Here is a 27,036-nt window from a genome sequence, read left to right as displayed (position 1 = left end):
TGCGCGCTGCGCAGAGTCGCACGAGGCCTGGGTTTGCGGTGAGAGCAGGCAGTTCCGGGCGAGAGCGGTGCTGGAGCAGGCCCAGGGCAGAGGGACAGGGCTAGCAGTAGGCAGGATTCGGCGCAATCATTGCGAGCTTGCAATTGGCGCAGGGGCGGAGCAGAAGCAGACGGCGTGGACGAGGGATGACGCTGATGATGGGACGATGGGGTTTGCGAAAACAAGAGTCTGGGAGCCAGAAAATAAGGACGTGTGACTGTGCAGCAACACCTAGGCCAGGGCTCTCGAGATCAGAGCAGGCGATCGGCGGAAGAGACAGGCAGAGGGCGGCCAGGGGGGCCACGGTGCGAGCGAACGCTCCAGCCACGTCTTCCGGACGGGGAGCTCACTGATGCGGAATCTTGTCCTGACGATGACGTGGGCTGATAGGCTGCGAGGCGTGCGGGCAGCGGGTGATGCTGTCAAGTCTACAGAACATCTCACGCAGAGGCACGATCGACGAAACGCCGGTACCTACAGTAGGGCCGGTTCGCATGAGCCGGCGACGTCCTGGGCTGCCATGTGCGCTGCCAATACACGCTGACCGTAATTGCAATCTCGTAACAACCATGGAAACTCCCAGATGCCCATCGCAGCTCGTGCCGTGCGCCAGGCTGCCAGAGCCTTGCCACAGTGCAGCGCAGGTGCCTTGCGTCATGTTGAAGCCATGATGGCATGGCTATTGCCATTGCAAACACCGCTGTATAGCCGAGCAGACGGCCTCGCGACGTCAGCTAAGCGACTACCAGACACTCGATCTGCGATGCGACGCAGCTGGCGGCGTCGTGTACGAACGAACAGCAGACCCTTCAAAGCCCGGGACGGGCTGCATCGGCGATGGAAAATTCTGGATCCAGTCGCTCAGCACGCGGCGACGCCCTGCAGCCCATCGTCTCCCGACTCTGATCAGTTCCAAGTTTTGTCAGTAGGTTGCTGTAGCCGTCATGGCTCCAGCTGGTGGCCGATCGCTGTGCTGCCAGGGGCGGACAGGGCCCCTGGGCATCCACCTCCGCCCGAGCGTCATCGCCAGCGGAGCGGAACGTTGCTTCCAAGGTTTCTTGGCCACAGCACGCACGTGACGTGACAGGCGGGCACATGCACATCCATGATATTCCATTGCGCTATGTCTCATCTCAAGGTCCAAGGTCATGGCTTTCTAGACCCTGCGCGTGTCATCAGAACCGCCCCGAATCTCTCCCAGCGTGACCATCGCGACCCACGGCTCGTCACCCTTTGACTGACGTCGCCGTGTTTCTCGGTAACAGACCATGCCGGGCTAGGCGCACCAACCGCAGTCGTGGCCGTGTCGTCGTTGTCGCAATGTGGTTTGAAATCATACGATGCTGCTTCGCATCGGCCCTACTCGTCCTCCAGTACAGTTTGCCCATCGCCTCCCGGCACCATCTGAAGCTGTCAGTAATGGCGCCAAACGAAACAGCCTGTTTCATACCATGCAGATGTTGTTGCCGTTCAGTAGGATTTTGGGCAGCTCGACGTTCCCCTCGGCTGGGTCACTGCCATCGCGTCAGTCGGACGTGTCCATGTCAAACATGCAAAGAACCTTGGAAGCACGCACATTTCCGTCACATTCTCCAGTACCATGTCTGTGTCTGTTAGAATAGTTCCATCTCCCGGCTTCCCAGATGTACTTACTGACGTAGTCGTCGAAACCCACCAGCTTTCCAGTAAATTCCTTCCCGCCGTTCATAATGACCCAGATCTGCGAACCCACGCACTTGTCGATGAGCTCTGCAGTAATTTAGTCATGAACCGACACCTGGTCGGAAAGAGACGTACCTAGCGGAAGAAGGTTCTCGAGCGACATGGTGACGTGGTTTGTTGTGAGCTGAGTTTCGGTCGTTGAATGCAACTGTCGCGTTTGAGGTGTCGGTACAATCAAGGTGGTGATTGCCCAGGTGGTGGGCTTGATATCTTGGCGTTCAAGACCACCGCATCTGCCACAGGCCGCGCTAGCCAACCACTGCTCGCGCCACAACAGGCAGCAGACGTCCCTGTCCACACAATCGACTCGCACCCGTGGCGACCATCTCCTCCTGCCAGTGCCTATTGGGTGCACTACCATGGAGTGTTATGCTCTTCCGTCGACGCGCCTCTCTGCTGAGCGCGTCAGATGCCCCGCGGCGCGTTTGCCATGAGCCGCCTACCCACGCCTTCTTCTCCGTAGAGCGCCATACACAGTATTCTCATATACTCAGAGCGATGCACACTACCCCATTACGCTCGACGCCTACCACCTCACCCTCCTCGACCTGCCGATGGAAGCGGGGACGGCCCGTTCCTCGAAGCGACAACTTTCCTAGACGAATCCACAAGACTCCCGTTCCTGCGCTGCAACCTCCCGCTACCCAGTCTACTTCTATAGACTCAGCCTCCATGCCTCGGGACCATCGCCAAATACGTCCGGCCTCGGCTGCGTTACACGTACGACTGGCCGAGACGGCTCCAATACTGGGCGCTGACCGATTTCAGCGGGTGGGACTATGGAATCCAGCTCACGGACTACGCTTTGCGACAACAGCGACAGCGGAGGCGCCCACGCCGGATATCCCAGAAGCCACAGAGACCGAGTCCTCACCTCAAGACGATGTGGCTGCGGCAGCCCGTACCGATCACCCCTCCCCGCACACCAATAACGAAGCAGGCGATGCTGTCGGACAAGATGGAGAAGCTAGTACGGGACATGTCTCGGAGAATGCAGACTCTAGCGGCCTCTCGTCCGAAGGAGAGTCGGAAGCCAAGGACGACGAAGACGTAGATGAACACGTCTCTCTTACCTATCAGATCCCAGAGGAAAAGCTGCGTGCTGCAATGCTTGCCACTCCCCAAACTCGTGATAGTTATTGGAGCGCGAAGCTATACCAAGGGCCCGACGGCGAAGCGATCTCGACTCATTATTGCAAGTCTTTCGACGTTGCTGAAAGGGTGGCCAAATACTTCTTACAAGAAAAAGTGGTGGGCTTCGACATTGAGTGGAAGCCTCGTGGAAACCCATATTCCATCAAGCAAAATGCGTCGTTGATCCAGCTCGCGTGCGAAGATCGCATCGCACTCTTTCATGTGTCGCTGTTCTCTGGGAAGACAGTCGAGCAGCTGATGCCACCCAGTCTGAGGGCTGTTCTAGAATCACCCAATATATACAAGGTAGGTGTGGCTATCAAAGGAGACTTCAAGCGCCTGGAAAAGTACCTCAACATTCAATCTCAAGGTGTCTTCGAGCTAAGTCGCTTGCACAATCTAGTCGAATGGTACGAGGTGGAGCCTAGCAAAGTATCAAACAGACTTGTAAAACTCGCTTCTCAGGTGCTACAGCACCTCCAACTGCCTTTGTACAAAGGAGAGCGACTAGTCGACGATCCGGATACAACCTCCAGCGTCCGAGAAAGTGACTGGAGTCTGTCCTTAGATTTGCAACAGATACACTACGCGGCTGCCGATGCATATGCTGGCTTTCGTCTTTATCACATGCTTGAATGGAAGAGGACACGGATGAAGCCAGCCCCTCCTCCAGTGGCCCTTTGCGACTTCGACAACAAGCCTACTCCCAGGCCAAAGGTGCCCCGCAAAAGGATAAAGGCAGCTACCAAGTCCGACGATGCAGCGGACGTAGTTGCGAAGCCGTCAATTGACGTGACAGAAGAGCAACAAGAAGATGAGGAAGACGCGGAAGGGTACGAGACCGCGACGGAGGAATTTACCGACAGTCATGAGCTCGAAGACGCACCAAATGAAACAAGAAAAGCTGCGCCAGTGGATGACTCGAACAAGGCCTCTGCGGCTGACGCTGCGGTGAAGCCCGATTTGAACAGTGTTGAAGAAAGTGGAGTTTCTTCACAAAAGCGAATTGGCCGTGTGAGCCTTTCCTGGCTCCAAAACACCGACCCCGGATACCCTGAGCTGCCCAAGACATCGCAGGAAGAGGACGTGGGCCCACAGTCTACCGGATCCTCCAAAGATGAGGTTGCCATGCAGACGGAGAAGCAAGGCCATGGTATTCCAGGCGGGGAGCAGAATGATAGCGATGATGAATACCCAGACCCAGAGCTTGAGGATGCGCTTAGACGCATGTCTTTGGACGAAAGTGAGAAGCTTATCCAAGACGGGAACGACGCAGCATCAGAGCATACTAAGCCAACACCTACCATAAACCAAGACGATCTGGGAACGCAGTCAGTACTTCCTACCCATCTAGCAACCGCTCAAGCTTCTAATACTGCCAAAGTGGGTGAGCCATCAGGTCTCAAGCATGATTCCCTCGATGTTGTCGATTCCGCCGTGCCAACACCAGCTCCGCAATCAAACATCGGCCTACTCAATGAGTCATCACGAACACCTGAGTACAACTTGGCGACGACGTGGGCACAGGAACATCTTCAAGTTACTATTCCATCGCCTACTTCAATAACACCCTCACGTATACGGGCAACTGTGACACACCTTCGCGCATATCATATGTGGCACTACCAGAAGCTCTCAGTCGAGAAAATGGCAGCACTCTTGCGAGATCCGCCGCTCTCGAATAACACGATTGCGAATTATATCTTACAGGCAGTCACACTGGAGAGGCTTGAATACGAGGAAGACTCTCTTCGAAGTGTGTTACTAGCGCTACCTTCAGGGATGCGAAAGGGACGATGGAGGGGGCTGGCCGAGGAAGTTGGCGTGTGACATGAACACATCGACCGTAACCTATTTGACAGAGTATTCTGAAATGAATAAGCTATTCTTAGACATTTTGGCAACGTGGGACGAAGTTGAATACGTGTTTAGAGGATTTGCGGTGTGTTTATGTGTTCTCTTCGTATTCAGACTTGTCAGTTTGCACATGGAAAGCAGGGCGCGGAAGCCATTCCGCTTTTGTCAACCAAGTCGTGGCTCATCTTTACGCGTCTATGCTCAGCTCACGCGTCTATACTCAGTGTTGCGCATCTATGATGTTGCGATACAATGTAACACGCCAATGATGTCCAAGCATATGAACAGTGGACACATGTCACGATGCAGCCATGGCCGTACTCACCAGGTACCATGTGCGGTGCAAACTAAATCAGGGTCCAGGCACGCACTAGGCCAACCCCACGCGTGCCAACCGCGAAACTGCGGTGAGGAGCAGCCATCCCTGCAGGAACCCCTCCGACGTATATACACCTCTGACTATTCTGACGATCTCCCACCATCCCAATTGAGCTTTGTCTGTCCACATACTTGTCAATTCAAGACTCACGAGAAGACTCGCACCATGGCCGCCGCCGCAGCTGTCTATCCCCCGCTCGACCAGCGCCCGGTCAAGAACACGGTCCTCCTGTTCGATGTCGACGACACACTCACAAAACCCCGTCAAGTGTGTACGCTCGATGCATGCTCAGCGATGCTTCTCTAACACCGGTGCAGCTCGTCACTCCACAGATGCTGCAGCTCCTTTCCGAAGTCCGTCACAAATGCGCCATCGGTTTCGTTGGCGGCTCGAACCTCGTCAAACAACAAGAACAGCTCGGCGGCCCTGTAGACGTCACCTCGCTGTTCGACTTCTGCTTCGCCGAGAACGGACTCACTGCCATCCGCATGGGGGAGGTCCTGGCTAGCCAGAGCTTCATCGCGTGGATTGGGGAGGACAAGTACAAGCAGTTGACCAAGTGGTACGTGTATACAGCAGGTTTTGGGGCATCATTAACAACGATTCTAGGATTCTTCACTACATCGCCGATCTCGACATCCCCATCAAGCGCGGTACCTTCATCGAGTTCCGCAACGGCATGATCAACGTCTCCCCCATCGGCCGTAACGCCTCCACCGAAGAGCGAAACGAATACCAAAAGTACGATCTCGAGCACAAGGTCAGGGAAACCATGGTCGCCAAGCTCAAGGAAGCATTCCCCGACTCTGGCCTCACATACTCCATCGGTGGTCAAATCTCGTTCGACGTATTCCCTACTGGCTGGGACAAGACCTACTGCCTGCGACACATTGAGGCGGAGAAGGGCCTGACTGGTGTCGTCTACGACAAGATTCACTTCTTTGGCGACAAGGCTTACGAGGGTGGAAACGACTGGGAAATCTACAGCGACGAGCGGACTATCGGACACAAGGTCAAGAACCCAGATGATACCTATGCGCAACTGTCGGAGTTGTTGAAGAGCTTCCAGTAGTGGGTTTGGACGCGTTAATAACGATTCTGACGAAGCACCCACGGCGGCATCTTTCCGTCTGATATGAGGAAGATAGTACTGGCGATAGAGTACGACATGTAATGTGAACAAGAATCATACGATGCCATTGGTCGAGGGATACGTTCTGGGCCTCGGTTTCCAGCATTCCCTCGCATCGGCATATGCCCAGATTTTGACTTCCGCACAGTTGCCGCACTCCGTGACTTTAGTGGAGCAGCGTTGATCATTCGATAGTGACTTCCTGTGCACCAAGGCATTTCCCGAAGACCCATACCGGAAACAACAACCCGACTTACTATCAAAACCTTAAATCTGCAGGGCTCAGCAAAGGGTCCAGCAGTGAGAGGCTTATTCATACCGCGCCCTGCTTGGTCACCATCAGCTTCAATGCGGAGATACGTACACTCTTTCTACTATAGGCAGCTCGGAGCTGAGCGTGTACTAATCAACCACGCTGGTCGTCATTGGCTTATTGTGTAACATGGCGTATGCAGGTACTCAATCCGATCATCTCCCCGCACCGGAGTACAGCCGGGGTCATGGCACCGGAAGTTAGACGTAGAGTGCAGATTGTGATTGGGTCCATTCGCGCCGATTGATACACAACACCGGTTTCCAAGACGGCTTTTCACAGCATGACATGCCGGTTAAAGATGCAGGGCGACTTTCGCTGATCGAAATGCTAGATCTTGCATCTCAACACCGAAGCAAGGAAGTCAGATCTGACCAGGCAGCTGGGAGTATACAAGTACCGGCAAGAATACGGCGACATCCTGGAAACGAACTGGTAACTTCTACACGTACTCCATCATGAGACTACCGACGATTCCGCTCTTCTTACTCCCAGTTCTCGCGTCAGCATCCCCTCTTCACCATGCTTCTTGTATTCCGCCACAGGCTTCCTCCAACACTTCAAACACGTACGACTATATCGTCACCGGTAGCGGTCCAGGAGGCGGTACAATCGCCACCAATCTCGCTCTTGCTGGACACTCCGTTCTGTTGATCGAGGCTGGATCAGACGCTTCGTTCGATATCCGCACCCAAGTGCTCGCTCTGAATGACTTCTCCAACACGAATGTAGCGTGGCATTTCTTCGTCAAGCATAGTGATGACGAGGAGAGATTGAAGAGGTATAACCTGTTGGTTTGGAAGCTAAAGAATGGGGAGTGTAAGTGTGATTATTGGTATAGATGACCTGTGTACGTTGCTAATTTCAGCGATAGATTGGGTTGGAAAAGACCCCGGTATTGAGGGACATGTAGGCGCCGAGAGGCTGGGAGTGTTCTATCCTAGAGGTGTAAGTGGCATCCTTCCCTTGCGAAGTGCATGCGAAATAGTTACTGATCGTATATGCTGCAACGTAGGCCACTTTGGGTGGGAGCGCGATCATCAACGCGGCTGCAACGTTCCTGCCAAGCGACAGCGATTGGGATTTCTTTGACAAGGGCGTTGAAGATGGCATTTGGAGGTAAGCCGCCAACAAATATCGTCTCTCAAAATGGTACCAACATCCAAGCAGTGGCGAATTGATGCGGAAGTACTTTGAGAAAATCGAGCATAACAACTATCTCGAACCCGGTACTCCTGGTCACGGCTTTACAGGCTGGCTACAGACGAATATTGCTGATCGAGCTACCCATGCAGCTGAAGCACTCCGCTTCAAGGTCTTCCAAGCTGGATTAAAATTAGCTGGAAAAGATCCAGAAAAGGTACTGGACTACCTCACCAGCGACGCGAACTATCTCGCTCCAATGCGTGACCAGACAGAGGGTCTGTCGTCACTGCCATTCCATGTCACGCCCGACTGGAAGCGCTTCAGCCCACGCGACCGTATCTTGGAATTGCGCAACCTAACGAATTCGAATGGAACGCTGAAGTACCCGCTACATCTCCAGCTTGAGTCTTTGACCACAAAGGTGCTATTCGACGAATGCAGTGGCAATGGCACAAAGCCGCGAGCAATTGGGGTTGAATACTTGCAAGGCAAGTCCGTATACAAGGCCGACCCACGTCGTAACACCTCCACCACCAGTACACTGCACCAAGCTTTCGCTCGAAAAGAAGTCATCGTAGCTGGTGGTGCCTTCAACTCGCCGCAGATCCTACAGCTCTCTGGTATCGGGCCCAAAGCCCTTCTCGATAAGTACAACATCCCTGTAATCTCTGACTTACCGGGTGTGGGCCGCAACCTCCAGGACAACTACGAGGTACCCATTTACGGGAACGCCCAAATCAGCTTCGCAAAGACACCTGATCCCAATGCACCAAAATGCACAAACGGATCACCCGACGATCCATGTATTGAACTTTGGTACAATGGCCAAGGACCCTACGCGCGCGGCGGCACAAACTCAAACGCGTTCCTCCTCAAGACAGCTCATGCGGTCGAAGGCGAAAGAGACGAGCTAATGTTCGGCTTCACGGGGGGCTCCTTTACAGGCTTTGCGCCACCAACGTCTCAAAACACCACACGGTACCCTCCCACAACATTCTCTTGGTCCACTGTCAAGATTCATCCACAGAACACTGCCGGATACGTCCAGATCCGATCAGCTGACCCGGTAGACACACCGGAAGTGAACCTGAACTACTTCGCCGAAGGCGCAGAAACAGATCTAAACGCTATGCTCGATACGGTCGCTTTCGTCCGTAGAGCGTTTGCTTCCACCGAAGCACCGGTCGGCCCTGTAACACCTGTTTCTCCACCCTGTCCGCCTGCTGATATCCTTGAGACGGGCTACTGCCGTGACGTGCAGATTGATAGGGAGTGGATCAAAGATCAGGTCTTTGGTCACCATCCCACAAGCACAAACAAGGTCGGCCCGGATTCTGATCCTATGGCTGTGTTGGACACGAGGCTGAGGGTCAGAGGGGTCCAAGGGCTGCGGGTCGTGGATGCGAGTGCATTTCCTAGATGTCCGGGTGCGTTTCCGGCGGTTAGTACATTTTTATTGAGTGAGCGGGCGACGGATCTGGTGTTGGAGGATGTGGGCAAGTGGTGAATTGGATGTTTGTTGTTGGGTCGCAAAGCTATAGGGATATGGTGCAAGCATTTCAATGGCCATTCTACGAGCTTAACTGCGACAACAGCGAATTAGATTTTCGCACAACTACAGTACAGACGAAGAGTAATGACTGCGAATCTCTCGTCGAAGCAGTGAGGTAGCGGCATGACGAAAGTCAGATCCAGAGCCTTGCATTAGCGTCTCTGGCCCTGTCTGGCGGCTTTGATTGGCCAGGCAGGTAGCTGGGTCTCCACAGTGCCCTCCCTGCTGCGATCGACAGTCTTTGCATAGTTGCCTGATCGGGAAAGCCTCCCTGTCGAGCCAATCAGAGTCTCGTCTACAGGGCCTGCGGTCTCCACAGTGCCCTTCCTGCTGCGATCAACGGTTTTCTCACACCTTCCTATCCGGGAAGGACTCCCTACAGGCGAGGCTCTGATTGGCGCCACAGGGCTGGGACAACAGGGCGACTGCGTTCCCGCGGCCAAAAATTATTTGTCGCAAAGCGTCCAGCCCCAAACGTATCCGCCAAAACCACGCATTTCACAACAAACCTACGGAACTCGAAAGCGCCGAATCCAACCCGACTTTCGTAACAGAACACACAAAATGAAGCTCCTCACCCTCAACTTCCTCACATGCGCCATCAAAACCTGCAAAACCAACCCCGCGTCCTTCCCCCTCCACCCCCGCGATGCCGAACTCGAAATCGTAGAAGCAGATGTCAACCTCGCCTTTCTCAAGAACATACTACCGAGGATCATGTGGGATGAGTTGAGGGGGATATGCAGCGAGGTACGCGAAATAAAATGCACCCACCAGGCGCGAAGCACATGCGCATTGCGTCTCCAAAGAGATACAGATACTCCGAAACTATTGAACAAAAAGCTAACAAATATGTGACACATAGCTTGGTCTTCCTGAACTCCCCGCAACAGCACCCACGCCCGCGGATCTCGTCGAACCTTCCTCTTCCTCCGCTTCAGCATTAGACACCACGGACGCGACACCAGCGGCCGCGACGGAAGAGATAGAAGAGGAGCCTAGCCAGACAGCAAAGGATCTACACAGGATATTGCTTGAGACGTGTATACAAGAGGGCAAGCTGGTGTGCGGGGCATGTGAGCATGAGTATGCGGTCAAAGAGGGGGTTGCGAATTTCTTGTTGCCGGGACATTTGGTATGAGTTGGGACGACTGAGATGAGGTCTCTTGGTTGGACATCGGAGTGCAAGTGCAAGATGCGTCTATGGAATGACTACAAGCGCGGCTGGCAGTCTATGGTAGACTTGGTCTGAAGAGGGTGTACAACACTATGATGCCGTGGGCACAGGATGAATGCTATGCGCCAACAGGGGAGAACGATGACCGTGAAAGAGGAATGGAGCTGGTTGGTGGGAGAGGTTACTTGATACCCTTTTGATTGCGTTTACCCACATACGGGGGAAAGTATTGTGCTGCACACGAATCTAAGGTCTCTGCGGCCTGTATCGCTTGCAGAAGCTTTACCCAAGTCAAATGAAACATCGATGGAGGGCAACGCGTTCAAAAATTGAAGCTACACTTTTCCCCAGCCAAAATGGTATCTACGATATGCGCCCAAACACCCATACGATGGCACTTCTACCAGCGGAAACTTTCAACTCTTACGAGCCGAGTGCGCGGTTGATCTGCACCTTCTTATCCTCGCCACCCGAGACAATACCCACTGCGCTATCCCATCTTACGCTGAAGACCTTCGCGCCCTCGCCATGGCTCTTGGCAGACTCGCGTCCTTGCCTGTAGATTGTGTACACACTCTCACCAGTCATTCCTTCTCCAACCTGACCACCTGTGCTAACATTCCTGAGATCCCAGATCTGCACGGTTCCGTCATGCGAAGCAGATGCCAGGTTGTACTCGGAAGATGGATCCGTGTCCAAAGAAACAACACCGTTCTTGTGGCCTCGTAGTGTCATGACACTGATTTGCGTGGCAGATGCGCGGGGATCGACCAATGTGATGTGTCGTGCTGAGGTACCGGTTGCAAGCAGGTTTCGGGAGGGGATGGCGCATAGAGAGAGAAGCGAGTGACCGGTCGTTCGGGTGTCAACGCACGATTGTGTAGGCAGATCCCAGGTTTTGAGTGTGTGGTCGTGAGATGCCGAGTATGCGACTGTAGCATCATCTGGTTTGAAGATGACGCTAGATACCGGCGAAGTGTGGCCGCTGAATGTAGCCAGTGCTCCGCGAGCGGGGACCGTGCGATCGGGCTTTGAAAGCTTCTGTCGCTTGTTCGACGCAGCCGTTGAACTGGGCAGGAAGTTCGCCGGCGCGACGGGGTTCTCCTTTGCGTTGCTCGAGAACAACGAGATAGTGGTATCCGAGGAGGCAGAGAGAATGCGACTCGAAGACGCATGGACTGCGACGTCTTCTACACCCCAGCGGTGGTTGAACAGCTCGAGAGCTGTGGTGATAGTCCTCGCATCGTCGTCGTACTTGTAGACACGGACGGTGTTGTCCAGCCCTGCAGCTACCATCTTCTTCTCCGATAACCATTTAGCCGTCTTCAAGCTTGTAATTCGACCACCGTTGTTGGGAGCCTCTGAAGTCGCCAAAACATCGCCCGAGGTATTCCACACTCTTAACAGTCCATCATAACTCGCGCTCAATATCCTCTCTTGCCCACTTTGCACTCCTGACAGAACATCCACGGCCGAAACCCAGTCGTCGTGTTCGAAGCTCGTGACGTTTAGCGGTGGCACCAAAGCCCTCGTGTATTCAACGTCCAGCGTTGATTCGGCATTGATACCATTCTTTGTAAGGAATTCGTCGATTGTGGTTCGGAGAAATTCGCCGTTGATCAGGATGTCAAAGGGTATGCGACTGCCGTCATCGCGGTGCAGGAGTTCGTTCACAAGTGTGGAAAGCTTGTGTCGAGTCAAAGCTGTGGGCGCATCCGCGTTAGCTCTGTATCTAGATGGACTGCGCAGCGTTTTGTAGCCTGAAACCACGGACTGCAGTCGCGACGGTTCAAATTACTGTGCGAGCATGCTGCAGTAGATGGCTAGAGGCCGCGACATGCGACTAGGCTTCCGGTAGTTCTACTCACATGTTTGAACCAAGAGGATGTTCGGCTCCTCCGAAATCTGCAGAGCAGCATCGCGCGTCGTAAGGCGAATCTGCACCTTGGTCTCAGCGGCGTCGATATCCATGGCGTCGGCGGGTTTGGCGGTATATGTTGATTGGTGTTGAAGTTACGAAGCTTAGGAAATTTTGGGATCTCGAACTTTTTTTCGAATCCGGTTAGCGCGGAAGCAGCCAGCCAGTCGGCGTTCGTGAACCTCCGCTCATAGTACTATATATCATGTCTCTTCAGTAGTCCCATCTATCTAAAAAGTATCAAAGCCGGATGATAGTCGGGCATAGATTTTCGGTGTTTCAGAAGACTGACTGGGAACTGGGGTCAATCCATCACTATAGCACTGCGCATGCGCTCAAGAGGAAGATCGCTGTGTTATGTCCTTCACGTAAATTGTCATTGACTAAGTCATACTGGTTCTCCTGATCTCAGCGATAGCTCTCCTCCGGTGATCACTAGGCGCGAACAGAGCCTCGATCAATCCAATCACCTCTTCAGCTTCCATTTCCAACTTCAGCTCGCCGTCCGTCCAGAAGTATTTGATATCCGCAAGGCTGCTGTCCAGAATTTCGCTGAGATACTGGAACTTGAACCAGTTGGGCGTGTAGATACCGGCCATGTCTCTTGTTTCTCCGTTGCCATCCTCGGTCTGGAAGTATTGGGATAGAGTAGCAAGCGAGACACAGTACCCGTGTAACTTCCTCGACTCATCTTCTGCAATATCTGACATGTCCTCGACATCGTTGATGAACTTTGTGAGAGCTGCTGACACCAATGAGCCAAGTGACTGATGTAGAGCGCTATGTGAAAGTACATTCTGCCACTGTCGCTTCACATCACCTATGCGATCTATCGTCGTAGCGATGGCGTCATCACAGACCGTAGCGAACGGAACGTTCGTACAGCCTTGGAAGCCTTGCGCATCTTCAAGATGATCCCGGATGATCTGTCTTTGTGACTCCATCTCGCGTCCGTATGCACGCTTTCCAAATCCGTCGATCGTCTTGATGTCAGATTCGATCAGCGGTTGGAGGCGTTTGGAAGGTCGCAAGTGCTGTGGCAATGTAGACGATTTATCTCTTTCAGCTTGTTCTTGAAGAAAGAGTCGCAGACGATCCGATAGTCGCTGGCAGTCGTTGTAGATGAGCATGTTACTGGCGATGTCTTTTGAGTAATGCATCACAGCAGTAGCTCGGTACATTGCCAACAGGAGGCTCGGAATCGCATATAGACCCCCGCTCGCGGGTGCGATTGCAGACTTGACCAGCTCGGGTGAGTTCAGCGTGTCTACTTCTGCAATGACCTGCAAGATTATCTCCATTATGGCATCTGGGATCGCTGTCACTGTATATGTCTCCCGAAGGGTGACCTCCTGGTGCGCCGGCTGTTTTTGAGAGGCAGGTTTTCCGTTCGTATTCGGTTGCTCTGTTATATGTGCTGCAGGCTTCGGCGTTGTGGTGGGTTTGGTATCAGCCTCGTCATCCCAATCAGCGCCCCAATCATCTGCATCCTCTGCATCAGCTGGCTTTTCTTTCGCTTCTTGCTCTTTGGGTTCATCTCCAATCACATCATCATCCTCACCCCAAGCACTCATATCTTCTTCTTCGATAGTCTCCTTCTTCTCTTCTGCGACATCGCCCTCCTCATCCCAATCAGCAGCCCAGTCATCCTCTTGTTCGTTGCCAGCATGCAATGCATCTCCCTTTGAGATGACTTGCGTCTCGACCCGTTCAACAGTCTTCTTTTCTTGCACCTTCTTCGGGAACATCGTTTGTACTCGAGCGATCGCATCCTCTTTCTGTTTAGCAAGCCATATCTCGGCAGACTTATCTACCCATTCAGCTAGACGATTTTGGCCTGACCAGCCGAGCTCATCGAGATACTCCACAAAGCCCAAGACATATGAGAGCGATTCTTGAAAATGTGGTATCCCGTCTGTTGATAATGGCACGGCAGGCAAAAGCAGGTTCGAAATTAAACGAGAAGCAATGATCGGAACGATCTTTGAGGACAGCGGAATGGCGATGCTAGGCGGTAGACGCGTGCTCAGGTACTCAGCAAGCAAGTGCATATCCTCCAAGGTAGCCTTGACCGCACCATCATTCACCGTGCCAGCACGTTGGATAACATCCTCCTGGATGTTGAAGGCGGACACAACGCGGTCGGTGCCTATAGCCAGTCGGGGAGCGATTATGATCTTGTCCAGGTCACGGCTCAAGCGGGTTACGAAGCTGTCAAGGAGACCCAACTTCGTAAGCGCTTCAACCGTTGTGTTGATATCGACTCTGGCCTCGCGTTCGATCGACTGGTGCAGCGAAATTTTATGATTGGTATTGTCGACTGCAATCAGCCCGTTCCATGACTCTGTGACCGTCTCTACGATGGCTTTCTTCAGCTGCTCCTCCTTGTTCTTCAGCACACCCACCGCTCTTGTAGTGGTGAACAGCCCAAGACCCTGGAATGCGCCATCTGCATCTTCCAAAGTCTGTATTGCATGCATAACATGGCCATGTACAGCAGCATTTTGGGCAGAGTCGAGCAGGGTCGAGATGTCTCGAAGCTGCTCTACAGCACGTGCCAAGCTTTCGTTGTATGCAATTTCCGTGTGCAGCAGGCTGACCTTGCTTGCGGCATCCTGTACGCGAGCTGTATTATCCTTTCCTGCCTCTGCTTGTTTTACAATCTCTTTGGCTGTTTCTTGCGAGCGTTTGATATCGTCTTGCAGCTTGCGTGCCTGTGCTATCCAGCCATCGACGTCGGGTGCGGCTTCTCTCGAGAGTTGGCGTACTTCGTCCTGGAACAACGGTCAGCGTTGCCTGGAGCACGCGCTACTTCAACACACCTTCGTCTCTTCTCTTGCCTTGGCAACAACCTCCAACAGCTTTGGAAGTGCGCTGGAAGGCACAGTTGCGGACGCGACATCCTGGTCCTGGGGAAACGCGCCATGCGCGGCCGACTGGAGCAGCGCGTCGCCTAGCTGCTCGTCCGAGACTTGCGAAGGCATTTGTAATCACGGGGTGATTGTCATGTCGATTCTAAAAAGGGTCTGCGGCGGGATAGTTCGCACGGCGTTCGCAACGTCGCAGGACCAACATTGAAGCTGCACGGACGTCCAAGCGACGTCAACTCCAGCGTTGCTGCCCCGCCACACTTACCCCGCCACGCTCAAGCCCTTGTGCTGAAGAAACAGGCACATGCACACGTGCGTTTGGAGACAACCGCACGTCGCAGCAGATTCATTAGGCGCAGATTTATCTAGTCAATCCGCGGTAGCAGCATCTTAGCGGCGCCGCAGCACTACTCCCGGACAACTCGCCTCTCATATTGCCCTTCGTCATTCCCTCGTTCCTTGTTCGGAGTGGCTCTCTGCTCCTTGTACTCTATCTCATCCTCTCGTAAGTCTTTGTCATTTTCATTTTACTGCCATCTCACCGCTACCCGGGCTGGTATGTAGGCTTGCAAATTCAGCAGCATAATCACTGGCCGCGGCCTGTAGGCTTGTAGAGCATGGGTATACGCAATGCACGCCCCCAAAACCTAAGGCTGCTTTTCTCTTGGAGACCCCGGTCGAATCGGTAGCGTGATTTTCTATATAATAGTGCGTTGGGCTACGTACAACAATCCAGCTAACACAGCAAGGGTAGTACCAATTGGGGCAACGCGGCCAGTGCCTGCGACTTCAGCACCAACAAAGGGTACACCTGCAATCTCACGCTGTCAATTCCTTTCTCCTTCAACTTCGACATCATGGGGTCAATACAGCAGGAGTCGCACTTCAAGAAGCTGCAGCAGTTCGAGGCAAATTACGCCGACGCTACATTCACTCAGTATGAATCCCAACGGACGGGTCTTCGGGTAGTGGTAGTCGATCGAAAGGGTCCTAAGGTGTACGGAAATTTCGCGGTAGCCACAGAGATCCACGATGATTCGGGTGCACGTGAGTAGCATGGCTCGTGTTTCAAATACTTCTACTGACTGACGTAGCGCATACCCTTGAGCATCTCTGCTTCATGGGTTCGCGGAAATACCCTTTCAAGGGCGTGCTAGACAAGATCGCCACCCGATCATACTCTGACACAAACGCATGGACGGATGTCTCCGAGACAGTCTATACTCTCTCAACCGCGGGTTGGGAGGGTTTTGCACAGCTGCTACCTATCTATCTAGACCACCTCATCGTACCTACGCTGACCGATGCCGGTTGTTACACTGAGGTTCATCACATCGATGGCAAGGGAGAGGATGCAGGGTGAGTATCTCTCAACGCCTTCATGCTCCCAGCTAACGACCCAAGTGTTGTCTACTCTGAGATGCAAGGACGTCAAAACCTGCAGGGCGATCTCATGGATCTCCAGATGCGTCGCCTTCTCTACCCTGAAGGCGATGGCTTCCGTATGGAGACGGGTGGATTGATGGAGAACCTACGAGTCTCCACTGCAGAGCGTATTCGCCAGTTCCACCGAGACATGTATCAGCCCAAGAATCTACGAGTCATATTGATTGGAGAGGTCGATCATCCAAACCTGTTGGACATACTGGATAAATTCGAAGACGAAATCATCGATCGCGTACCGGCTTACGATGCGCCCTTCAAGCGTCCATGGGTCGAATCGAAGCGCACTCCACCCCTGAGCAAGACCATTGTTGACACAGTCGAGTTCCCAGAAGAAGACGAGTCAACTGGTGAAGTGCAAATCGCCTTCCTAGGACCCAAGACTATCGACGACCTTGGAGAGACTGCCATCAACACACTGCTCAACTACCTTGCCGGATCATCTGTTTCGGTTCTGGTCAACACACTCGTCGAGAAGGAACACCTTGCGAGTATGGTATACTTCTGGTGCAAGGGGCACACAGACATGATCATCTGGTGGACTCTGTCGTCTGTGGAGACTGACAAGCTGGCTGATGCTGAGAAGCGTTTCTTCGAGGTTCTCAAAGAACACGCTTCCAAGCCCCTTGATATGAGCTACCTCAAGGACTGTCTTCATCGCTTCAAGCGCCAAACTCGATACATGTCTGAGATTGGCATGGATGAGTACAAAGACCCAATCATCAAAGATCACGTATTTGGTGACCGGAACGGTACTCACCTTGAAGACGCAATGGCCACGCTTGATGTATTCGACACACTTGACAAATGGACTGAGGAAGAGTGGCGAGCATATCTGAATAAATGGATGGTGGATGCTCACCACGTTTCCATCCTAGGTAAACCTTCCAAGGCGTTGTCGGACAAGATCAAAGCAGATGAGGTTGCACGTGTCAAGGCACAGCAAGAGAAGCTAGGCGAAGAAGGCCTGAAAAACTTGGCACAGAAGCTTAAGGAAGCCCAAGACGAAAACGACAAGCCCATCCCAGAGGAGATTATCGCCAGTGTCCATGTTCCCAGTACTGAGTCTATCCACTTCTTTGAGACTACAACAGCGCGTTCTGGTGTAGCAAAGAAGCTGGGAACTTCTGAGAACAACATCCAGAAGATTGTCGACAAGGATGAAAACGGACTTCCCCTCTTCATCCACTTTGAACACATACCAACTTCGTTCGTACACTTCGGCTTAGCACTCGGAACTGCCTCGCTACCAACGGAACTCAAGCCTCTCCTCGGCGTATATTTAACCAACTTCTTCGCGACTCCGATCATGAAGGACGGAAAGCGTATCGAGTTCGAGGAGGTCATTACCAAGCTTGAGCAGGATACCATTGAGTACTCCATGGACCGCGGTACTGATATTGGAAGCTCTGAGATGATCTACATCCCTTTCATCGCGGAGGCCGACAAGTTCGAGACGGTCGTGCTATGGCTGAGGTCAATGCTCGTTGACTCCGTGTTCGACACCGAACGCGTGATTTCTGCAGTCAAGAAGATGCTCGCGGACGTGCCCGAAGAGAAGCGCGATGGTAACTCCATGAGCTTTGCAGTCGACCGCATGATCCACTACAATGCCGCATCAGCTGTTCGCGCGACTGGTACGCTTGTCAAGGGTCTCTACCTCAAGCGCATCCTGAAGCTACTTAAGACGGTGCCTCAGCAGGTCCTCGATAAACTCGAAGCCCTACGCAAACACCTCCTGACCTTCTCCAACATGCGCGTTCTCGTTACCGCCAACCTTGAGACCCTACCAAACCCAGTGTCGACCTTCAAACACCTCACCGACGCTTTCAAGCCTGGTCCAGAGCCAAACGTAAACCCAATCGACGACCGCAACGCGCTCCTCTCAGATATCGGTCGTAACCCAGGCGGTACACACTACATCATCCCCATGCCCATCGACTCCTCCTTCGCAGTCCTCACATCCAAAGGACCCAAAGGCTACACAAACGCCCAACTCCCACCTCTCATGGTCGCACTCGCCTATCTCGACGCCGTCGAAGGCCCCATGTGGACATCAATCCGCGGCACAGGCCTCGCCTACGGCAGCAACTTCTTCCGCGACCCCGAAACAGGATTGCTCAAGTTCCGCATCTCCAAATCGCCCAACGTCTTCGCTGCGTACAACAAAGCCAAGACGGTCATCAAGGAGTACGGCGACGGCACGCAGAAGTTTGAGAAGCTGGCGTTGGAAGGCGCGATTTCAAGTATCGTCCGCGACTTTGTTGATGAGCGCGCTACGGTTGTTGATGCGGCTAGGAGTTCCTTTATCGATACTGTCACGCGTGGTGTTGGCAAGGACTGGCAGGCTTGGGCGCTGCGTGAGGTGCGCAAGGTGACTGAGGAAGACGTCAGGAACATCTTGAATGAGGTTGTGTCGGGTGTGTTTGTGCCTGAGAAGACGGATCTGGTCGTGACTTGCGGTGGTATCATGACTGATGTAAGTTTCCCACCTGTCCTTGGATTCTGTGTTTTGGTAGAATGCTAATCATTCTGTACAGGGCCTCAAGAAGGACTTTGAGGGCGCAGGCTTCAAGATCGAGATGAAGCAGCTCACCGACTTCCAGGATGCATATGGCCTCGAGGGTGAGGAAGATGACGAGGACGATGACGAAGAAGTATCAGGTAGCGACGATGATTCTGAAAGTGGCTCGGAGATGGAGGAGTAGAAACTGGAAAGCTAACCTGAGTTCTACGCTCAGTCCACCTGGTTCGCCACGGACAGTCAACGCCGAAGTAGTAGCAGCAACTGCAATGCAAACACTTCAATCAAGATCCATAAAGTCCCTCTCAAATATTCATATTCATACACTAGCGCAACAACCCCTCTCTCCAAAATAACAAAGCAACAAACATCGTCGCCAAATATAGCCAAACCACACGTCAATCATGCCAGATTGAACCCAAAGACGGCCCCTCAAAAGGTATTGTAAATCATCTCTCTCGTAAATACATACAAGGAAAGTAGGTATAAAAAAGACACCAAAGCTTAGACGCCGGCAATGCCTCTCTCGACCCCAGCAGCCGCAGTCGTAGATGTTGCGTATTCGAAGAAAGCCAGAATGTAGAAAGAGAGAGAGAAGGACTCTCGGCGTTCGAAGGTATCAAGGAGAGAAGGAGGGATTTGGGGGAATCACATACGAAAAAGGAGAAGCCGAACGCGGTAAGGAACACACCCAGATACACACAAACGCCCGTTGGGTCAGGTGACACAATCGCCGAAAACGCCGCCCGCAAAGCCCAAAGGTAAGCAAATTCCGATCTTCGTTGTAATCCAACTGCTCTTGAAACTGGCTAGCCAAACTATGCATCTTCGGGTAAAATGCGCGCAAAATGCTTTTCCCAAATCCATCCCACTGTCTTCGTTTGGTCGTCTTGGTTTCGCGCGAGCCATAGCTCACCCTTCATGCCGATTACATCGAATATCTCGCCAGGCACATACACAAGGTATGGTATTCCGCCTTCGCGGCGGTCGTGCGCAATGTTGAACTCGAAGAGACTGGCTGCCAGGAAGAGTACCTCTGGCTCGTCGGTATCGGCGGGTGTAGTGGGAAGGTCTTCGACACTGCCACGAAGAGGCGAATCTGACATCGGTAGCGCAGAGTTGAAGACACCGGATGCGCGTGTGGATCCCGGTAATGATGGTGGCTGAGAGGTGGGCGCGGAGAATGTGTGGGTAATAGGTTGCGAGGGTGAGAGGAAAGACGGGCCTAGTTGCGGTGGGAAGTCGAATGCGTTGATACTCAATGGCGAGTGCTCTATGTCTACTGCTCCGTCGAGACCCATGTAGTTGTGGCTGTTGCGAGAAGGACCGGTGTTGCGTCGCTCTTTGCGCACTATGGTAGAGTCACTGTTGTCAGACACAGGACTGAGTGCGCGTGCTTCCCGTAATGATGTAGGTCCAGGGCCAGCCCGACCTGATCCATTGGGTGGGTAGAGAGAGGGGTACGCTGGCCCTGCCGGGGATGAGCGTGGCGGGTTATCAAGACTCCGCGGATGTGATCGGGGTGCATAACCGCCGCTATTCCGCGTTTTCGAGTCAAGCATTGATGCTTCGCTCCCGATAGATTCAGTGCGCCGCGACGATGAGTTGCGGGACGAGCCGCCGCCGCCGTCGGAAGAGAGTGTTGGAACAGGAGACGTCATGTTGGAAATGTCGACCAGGAGATTCCTGTTGATGATACCCAATCTGTTCGCGAGATCCTGCATCGGCTTGTAGTCCGAGTGGAAGCGTTCAACGTACGATTCGAGGTCGTATCGAAGAGATGTCGTGTGTTGCGGCTCGCTCTCAAGCAGTGGGAGAATCTTCTTCGAGCAAGTCTTGTACCAGTCCTTTTGCAAACACATGAACAGAGTCATAAGCGTGCGCATAAGACCCTTTGTTCTTTCATACAGAAGTGGTAGTTCGTGTTTGAGTGTGTCGTTGATCGTGCTGAACTTTTTGGATGACTCCTCTAGGTCCGGGTCGACCTTTTCGCCACGGTCAAGTGCTTGTTTGTGCTTGACGTAGTATAGCAGGTACTTTTTGCGCTGCTCGATAGTCTTCTGATACGACACCCACATCTCCCAGAGATCGCCGACGGGCTTTAGGACACGGCTTCGAACGGCAGCTTTCTGTGACATGGTTAGCGGTATATAGGCGGCGTGCTGCTCAAATCCTTACGTGATCTTCCAATGCCTTGTTCTGCAGCTCGAAATGAGCCATTGCCCATTTTCGCCATGTGCTTTCAATCTCCGGATACACGGATGGTGCCACCTCGCAGACAGTGATGAAGCCCAAAAACACGATGTTAAGCTGAAGGTAATGCTCGGTGATCGAATCAAGATACTGTTCAAAATCGCGAATAACGATCTGAAGCTGGAAAAAGTGCCCACCGAACTTCTGTTCTTTCGACTTGTAGTCCTGGTCTTTGAAAGTTTTGTCGGCTTCGTCGTACGCTTTACTCTTGTCGACCTTGGGAATGAAAGCCTTGACAAAAGTCTTGCCCAGGCCGCTCTTCTTCTCTTTCTTGCCCTCCGAAGCAGCAGCACGGAAGGTATCAGAACGGGCTTTGGCCTGATTGATGCGCTGACTCATTGCTCTCAATTCTTCGAATGCTTCTTTGATCTTCGGTAGATCGGGATGGTCCGGGTCGGTGATCTCTTGCAAGGACTGAAGGATCAGCGGATACTTCAACAAGCGTTGACACGGCTTCAACAATAGAGAGTCCAGATCCCACGCTTGGGTCATGTTTTCCACTTGCTCGAAGCAAGCAGTAACCCATCCAGATAACGCCTCATTTCCTTGGTTCTTCTTGATGAAAGCGCTGGCATTGTCCTGGTTCAGGAAATATGTCGTGTAAAGTCTTTCCATCTTCTCCTTGTTGTCCAAAAAGACTTGACCAATGGTGGTCAATCGATCATTCTCCAGAGTGCAATTCTCAAACTGATTCGGCGAGTCTTCAGATGGTCGCCGAGCATGCATCGGTGATTCTCCAGAATCGTGCGATTTACCATCAGAGGAGTCACGGTTCCAGGGTCCGGTTGGAGGTGGTATCTCATAGTTGACGATGGGCTTTGCAGCCTTCTTGAATGCACGGAACAGCGACAAAGAGAACTTCTCCAGTTCTTTACAGTTACTGAACAGCAACCTCTTCTCCTTCTCGCTCATCATATTCTGCGCGGTCGCCTCGAAGATGTTGTGCGCGATCATCATATCTATGCAGAATTGATGTTCTGTTGTAAGCAGCTCTTCCAGCGTGCGATAACGCTTTATCAAAGCTTGCCTGGCAGGATCAGGTTGGCCGTCTTCACCTTTCTCGGCTTCACTTGGCAGATCAATAGTACTCTCAATAGGCTGTGGGGTACCGTATCGATCCTCAAGACTCTGTTCTTGAACGTGAAGGACAGGAGTTCGTGATCGTGCGGGATGCATTTCGAACTTGTCGTCGTTAAGCATGGGGCGTGAAAGCTGTTGATGTTGTGGCGCAACGTTGTAGGCATTTGGGCGAGAGGAGAGTTGTTGGTCGATGGATGGGTTCACGGGTGGGGGCGGTGGTGAATAGTTGGGACGGGGAGGCGCCGGAAGTGAATGCGGCATACTGTGCTGTAAGTCAAGTCCGAGTCCGCCATTCGTCCAAGCAAGTTGTGGGAGCTCAATGCGGTTGGTTGCAACAGATTTGTGCTCATCTGTTGAGGTTCGTGATAGCGCGTTGTGAGAAGGGTCTCCAGAAGAACTGCCGGAATGAGACGCATCCTCCTGGATGGTCGTGGTGGTAGAACCTGCCGAATCTCGTGAGTAACGCCGCGAGGACGAAGTATAGATGATTGCCGTCCCGCCGCCATCAACTTCTGGCGATTCCTGGTGCAGCTGTGGTGTGTACGAATCCGGGCGTGACGGGGACGCCACTCTCATGGGCTCGCGCCTCGACTTGTCGTGTTTCGAGCCATTGGCATCACTTAACAGTCGAGCGAGATACGTCTCTGTAGACTCTTTCGATGCCCAATCTTTGTGCTGTGCAATGACGGGCGAGACCTGCTGCACCCTTTCCTTCGATACCGACGCCAACTCTGGGGATATAACCGGCGATTGATGGTACATGTTCAAGACTGAGTTTACGACGCTGTATGTCTCCGTGTTCAGCGTCAGCGATCCGAGAGTTCTATAGGGACCAAGACTGGCAGAGTCATCCGGATACAGCGTGTCACGCTTAGGAAGCGAATCTCCTGGCGATCCTTTTGTATCGTGGCGAGAGATGGATGGCATATCTCTAGCATCGTGTGTTTGATCAGAACTATACCCATACGATAGAGCCTGAAGGCCTGCGCTGAAGCTTTCGGAGTCGGGCTCCCATGAATGTGATGGCGGCTCCTCGCTGAGCATAATGGGTATTGATTCCCGAACGCCTAGCTCTGACTGCTCCATTTCAGGGGACTGTGGAGCAGGCCTCTGTGGGGGAGGAGCAGTCCTCTGCGGCGGCGGGTGGAAGACGTGCGGTTGCAAGAGCTGGTGGTCCGGCTCCTGGTGTGCGGTCGGCGGCGTGAGAACAAAGCTTCCTGGAAGCCCTAGTACAGGCGATTCGTCGAAGTCGGTCACGGCTGATGCTGGCTGCTCGAGCGGCGGTACCGTTAGGCTGGACGTCTGGAGGCTCAGACGCTGTTGTTCGGGCGAGGGTGACGAGTGCTCGTCGCGCGACATGCGCTGGCCCTGCGTCGGCGCACGGGTCTCATGGGATTGCTCGATTTCGGCAACGCCAGGCAGCCCCGCGAGTTGCTCTTGGGGCTGGTCGAAGCTGCTCGCGAGTGGGAAGTACTCCTGCTCACCATGGGGGCCGGTGCCTGTCGAGTGGGAAGCGGGCGAGGGCTGGAGCGGCTGGCGTTCTCTCGAGTTGCGCAGGCGAGGCGACGTTGGGTGCGGCGGGGCATTGACGACAGCGGACACACTTGGTCCGCTCCTGGCACCCAAGGGCGACTTCCCTCGCTCGCGATATCCACGGTAGGCTAATGCGGGGAGCGTGGACTGGTCTGTGCCCCGGGAGACTGGAGCGACAGCCGCTGCAGCCAGTACCCTGTCCATCCGGGTGGGCGAGGCGCGGTTGCTGTGGTTCATGGCGCGGGTTGGGGTGTACTTGACGGAGCGCGTCGACGAGTTGGAGTCGGAGCCGGCGCTCAAACGCCGTGTCGCTACGGGTATCCTCGAACGCGGCGTGTGTCGTTGGGGCGACCGTGCAGGAGTTTGTTCTTGCGCATGTGCGCGCGCGGCGTGTTGCATGTCGTCGGCGAAGGCTGAGGTCGCCGCGCTGGCAGAGCGGCCATGGTGCGGGCTGGTGAAGGCGGCCGCGGGTGGTGCAGCGTCGCCGTGCGTGTTGTCGAGAACGGGAATCCCGAAGCCTGGCGAGAGCACGTCCTGTCCCGTCAGCACTTCGCCAAACAGCTGCCGCCCGCTGGGTGCAGACGCCCGATTCGGCGAGGCCACCTTCTTGGGCGTCGACGAGACGTGGTGGTCGATGCTGCTCCGGCTGCCATTCGTGCGGCGCGCGTTGCGAGGCGACGCCGGAGCGGGCTGGGGCCTGTCTCGCGGCTTGAGGTTGTTGAACTTGTGCGGCCCGTACGAGGCCTCTTTGCTCGGGCGTGCAGCCGATGCTGTCGACGAGATCGAGGCATGCGCACGCCGGGCGACGTCGTGCGTGCCCGCCCCAGCCCGGCTCGGCGTCCTGGAGCGAGAGCGGACGGCAGGCGACGTCGCCGTCGAGCTGCTGGTGGGCGACTGCTCGAAGCGCTCGGCGAGGGCCCTCACTTTGTTGGAGACCTGGGGGGAGGAGCGAGAGGCTGCGGGCGGCGATGCAGGATTCGAGGCAGACCTCACGGCCGCTTTGGAGGTTGAGCGCGCGCCGTTCGTCATGGGCTGCCGCTGCCGCGCTGCGGGCATGTCGAGGCCGCGTTGCGGTGAGGGAGGTGCTGCTGCGTGCTCGGTCGTCGTGGTGTAGGCGGAGTAGTAGTGCTCGGGCGAGGTTCCCACGTCGTCGTCGGCATGGTCGAGCTCAGTCGACTGCAGCCAGTGTGAAACGGAGAGGCCGGGGTTGTATGCATATTCATGCGCTTGATCAGAATCCATATCCCATAGTCGGCGAGCGCAAAGGCGCAAAAGCAAGGCAGCGCCAACGTTGTCGGAGGAGGTGGGCCAATCTCGAGCAACAAGGGTTGCCAACGCAGACTCGCCGGCTCTCGCGCAGAGGGCGTCTGGGCCAATGACAGTCTCGAGGCCGGTGCTGCCCCAAGTCGACGAGTTGATATGTTTCAGCCTGAAAAGCAAGCGGAAGGGTTCCCGATACGGCGCGCTTGTGGGAGGTTCTGAACTGGCTGTGTCAGATCAACAACTGAGCCCACACGGTACATCTAAACTCCGTCGTTACCATGCAGCTAGGAAGCGGGATACCGGCGCCGCTCTCGATGGGGCGGCGCACGACGACGGCCTGGCCTTTGCATCTGGTATTTACATGGAGCAACCCGATATCTTCGACGTATGCTGTCCAGATGGTTTGGGCCAAGATGGAGGATCAACATGCTCTTTCGCGGCCTGCTTATCCATCCGTGCTTCTCGATGCTATGGGATGATAGCATCCCGCTTCCCCAGCCCGTAGCTCTACCAGTACTAGCGGATCGTGCTAGCCCTCGTTCCCAGGATAGCCGTGTTTTGCGTCCCAGGGGTAGGTCGATCTGTAGATGCAGCTGACCTAATGGCGCTCTACCAGACAGTCGTTCCAAGATTACTATACAATGGCATGCGGGTTTACCATGGCCAGGATGATGGGGTTTGGCACGATGTGAGCTAGTCGCAAACAGACCTGTGGACATGGCAGCATCCATGCTATACTCACAAAGAGCATCGGGACACAAACAACTTCACTCAGGCGTGCAGCATTGGAAGTTTATAAAATGAACGTAGCATCTCACATGCAGCTGACATAAGATGTGTAGGCGTACGAGGGACACTCTGACACAAGCAGAAGGTACCAGTGTCTCAAAGATATATAGACATTTCGACAAGATGATGAGGTGATTTTGCTTTAACGACCCTGTAGGAGAGGGCACCAAGGGGCACTTGCTCATTCGAGTTCCGCGTCGTTCATTATCTTTCCCGCCCTGAGGCGTTAAACCGCAGCGTACATCCCAGCACCTAAACATCTGGCCAGGAAGCCCGACATCTGGCTCGTGTGGCTGAGATACCTCTGCTTATGTAGATCTTTCAACGGAGCCACGTTGTCCAGTGCACAGCCAGTTTGTGGCGATGTCGCATCGCACATTTCATCATGAGCATGCAGTGTCCGAAGAGGTTATGCCCAGGACTGCGTCGCTACCGAGAAACATCACATCCATGGAGAAGTCTCTCACCTTCACATCCATCACGTCAACTGTAATGTACGACCAATCATTGCGCTCTCTCCCACTGCAAAAGCAGGGAGAAACCGCACCCAAGATCAGCCAAAGTATTCCTCTCCACTTCACAGACGGTTTTCGTTCTCATGGAGACCTCACACCGTCCATAGACGACGGGTCTCTCCAAAGAAAATGCTTTTCGTGAGTGTGCAATTTGTTTGCGTTGTTCAATGAAGAGGAAAGGCAGGGACGGCCGCGATTGAGATTTTCTTCAGCAGGCCGGCGGAACCTTTGGCCGGGACGCTTGGACGCAGCACGCAGCCCCGCCACAGGCAGGTGGGCTGTTCCGGATTTGGGTTTGAGTCACTTTGTGTGGGATTTGAAGTCGAAAGTTGCCTGCCGCCAGTCTCCACCACCGCAGCTGCTCGACTGACCAGTCTAATACCTCATCCGAAACCAC

At 53.9% G+C, this 27,036-nt stretch overlaps 8 protein-coding genes across 8 annotated transcripts; 5 read left to right on the top strand and 3 right to left on the bottom strand.

Moving 5' to 3' along the window:
• Nucleotides 1-1,398: 1,398 nt before the first annotated feature.
• On the bottom strand, nucleotides 1,399-1,864 carry LSM5 (RNA-binding protein lsm5; the record flags this gene model as incomplete). The annotated part of the gene is made up of 5 exons (XM_049364599.1): nucleotides 1,399-1,443; nucleotides 1,490-1,553; nucleotides 1,616-1,643; nucleotides 1,693-1,788; nucleotides 1,837-1,864. The coding sequence occupies 5 exons, from the start codon at nucleotides 1,862-1,864 to the stop codon at nucleotides 1,399-1,401; spliced, it is 261 nt and encodes an 86-aa protein (XP_049223677.1).
• A 569-nt stretch (nucleotides 1,865-2,433) lies between these two features.
• On the top strand, nucleotides 2,434-4,725 carry J4E78_003966 (uncharacterized protein; the record flags this gene model as incomplete). The annotated part of the gene is made up of 1 exon (XM_049364598.1): nucleotides 2,434-4,725. The coding sequence occupies one exon, from the start codon at nucleotides 2,434-2,436 to the stop codon at nucleotides 4,723-4,725; it is 2,292 nt and encodes a 763-aa protein (XP_049223676.1).
• A 338-nt stretch (nucleotides 4,726-5,063) lies between these two features.
• Nucleotides 5,064-6,203, top strand: PMM1 (Phosphomannomutase 1; the record flags this gene model as incomplete). Its single annotated transcript, XM_049364597.1, has 4 exons — nucleotides 5,064-5,069; nucleotides 5,276-5,398; nucleotides 5,449-5,693; nucleotides 5,741-6,203. 4 exons carry the CDS (start codon nucleotides 5,064-5,066, stop codon nucleotides 6,201-6,203), a joined length of 837 nt encoding a protein of 278 aa, XP_049223675.1.
• An 895-nt stretch (nucleotides 6,204-7,098) lies between these two features.
• Nucleotides 7,099-9,229, top strand: J4E78_003964 (uncharacterized protein; the record flags this gene model as incomplete). The annotated part of the gene is given in 5 exon segments (XM_049364596.1): nucleotides 7,099-7,107; nucleotides 7,122-7,395; nucleotides 7,451-7,524; nucleotides 7,592-7,695; nucleotides 7,747-9,229. The coding sequence occupies 5 exon segments, from the start codon at nucleotides 7,099-7,101 to the stop codon at nucleotides 9,227-9,229; spliced, it is 1,944 nt and encodes a 647-aa protein (XP_049223674.1).
• Nucleotides 9,230-9,838: 609 nt separating this feature from the next.
• J4E78_003963 (uncharacterized protein) lies at nucleotides 9,839-10,415 on the top strand (the record flags this gene model as incomplete). Its single annotated transcript, XM_049364595.1, has 2 exons — nucleotides 9,839-10,024; nucleotides 10,140-10,415. 2 exons carry the CDS (start codon nucleotides 9,839-9,841, stop codon nucleotides 10,413-10,415), a joined length of 462 nt encoding a protein of 153 aa, XP_049223673.1.
• A 459-nt stretch (nucleotides 10,416-10,874) lies between these two features.
• Nucleotides 10,875-15,353, bottom strand: J4E78_003962 (uncharacterized protein; the record flags this gene model as incomplete). The annotated part of the gene is made up of 3 exons (XM_049364594.1): nucleotides 10,875-12,154; nucleotides 12,764-15,143; nucleotides 15,192-15,353. 3 exons carry the CDS (start codon nucleotides 15,351-15,353, stop codon nucleotides 10,875-10,877), a joined length of 3,822 nt encoding a protein of 1,273 aa, XP_049223672.1.
• A 743-nt stretch (nucleotides 15,354-16,096) lies between these two features.
• On the top strand, nucleotides 16,097-19,390 carry J4E78_003961 (uncharacterized protein; the record flags this gene model as incomplete). The annotated part of the gene is made up of 4 exons (XM_049364593.1): nucleotides 16,097-16,286; nucleotides 16,334-16,598; nucleotides 16,644-19,161; nucleotides 19,223-19,390. 4 exons carry the CDS (start codon nucleotides 16,097-16,099, stop codon nucleotides 19,388-19,390), a joined length of 3,141 nt encoding a protein of 1,046 aa, XP_049223671.1.
• Nucleotides 19,391-20,024: 634 nt separating this feature from the next.
• J4E78_003960 (uncharacterized protein) lies at nucleotides 20,025-25,595 on the bottom strand (the record flags this gene model as incomplete). Its single annotated transcript, XM_049364592.1, has 3 exons — nucleotides 20,025-21,335; nucleotides 21,385-25,550; nucleotides 25,589-25,595. 3 exons carry the CDS (start codon nucleotides 25,593-25,595, stop codon nucleotides 20,025-20,027), a joined length of 5,484 nt encoding a protein of 1,827 aa, XP_049223670.1.
• Between the last annotated feature and the right edge of the window lie 1,441 nt (nucleotides 25,596-27,036).

The sequence above is a fragment of the Alternaria triticimaculans genome (genome assembly GCF_023758025.1).
Source record: "Alternaria triticimaculans strain BMP 0046 chromosome Unknown scaffold_4, whole genome shotgun sequence".
Taxonomy (NCBI): domain Eukaryota; kingdom Fungi; phylum Ascomycota; class Dothideomycetes; order Pleosporales; family Pleosporaceae; genus Alternaria; species Alternaria triticimaculans.
Note: the sequence above shows the minus strand (reverse complement) of the source record. Positions and strands in the feature narration are given on the sequence as shown.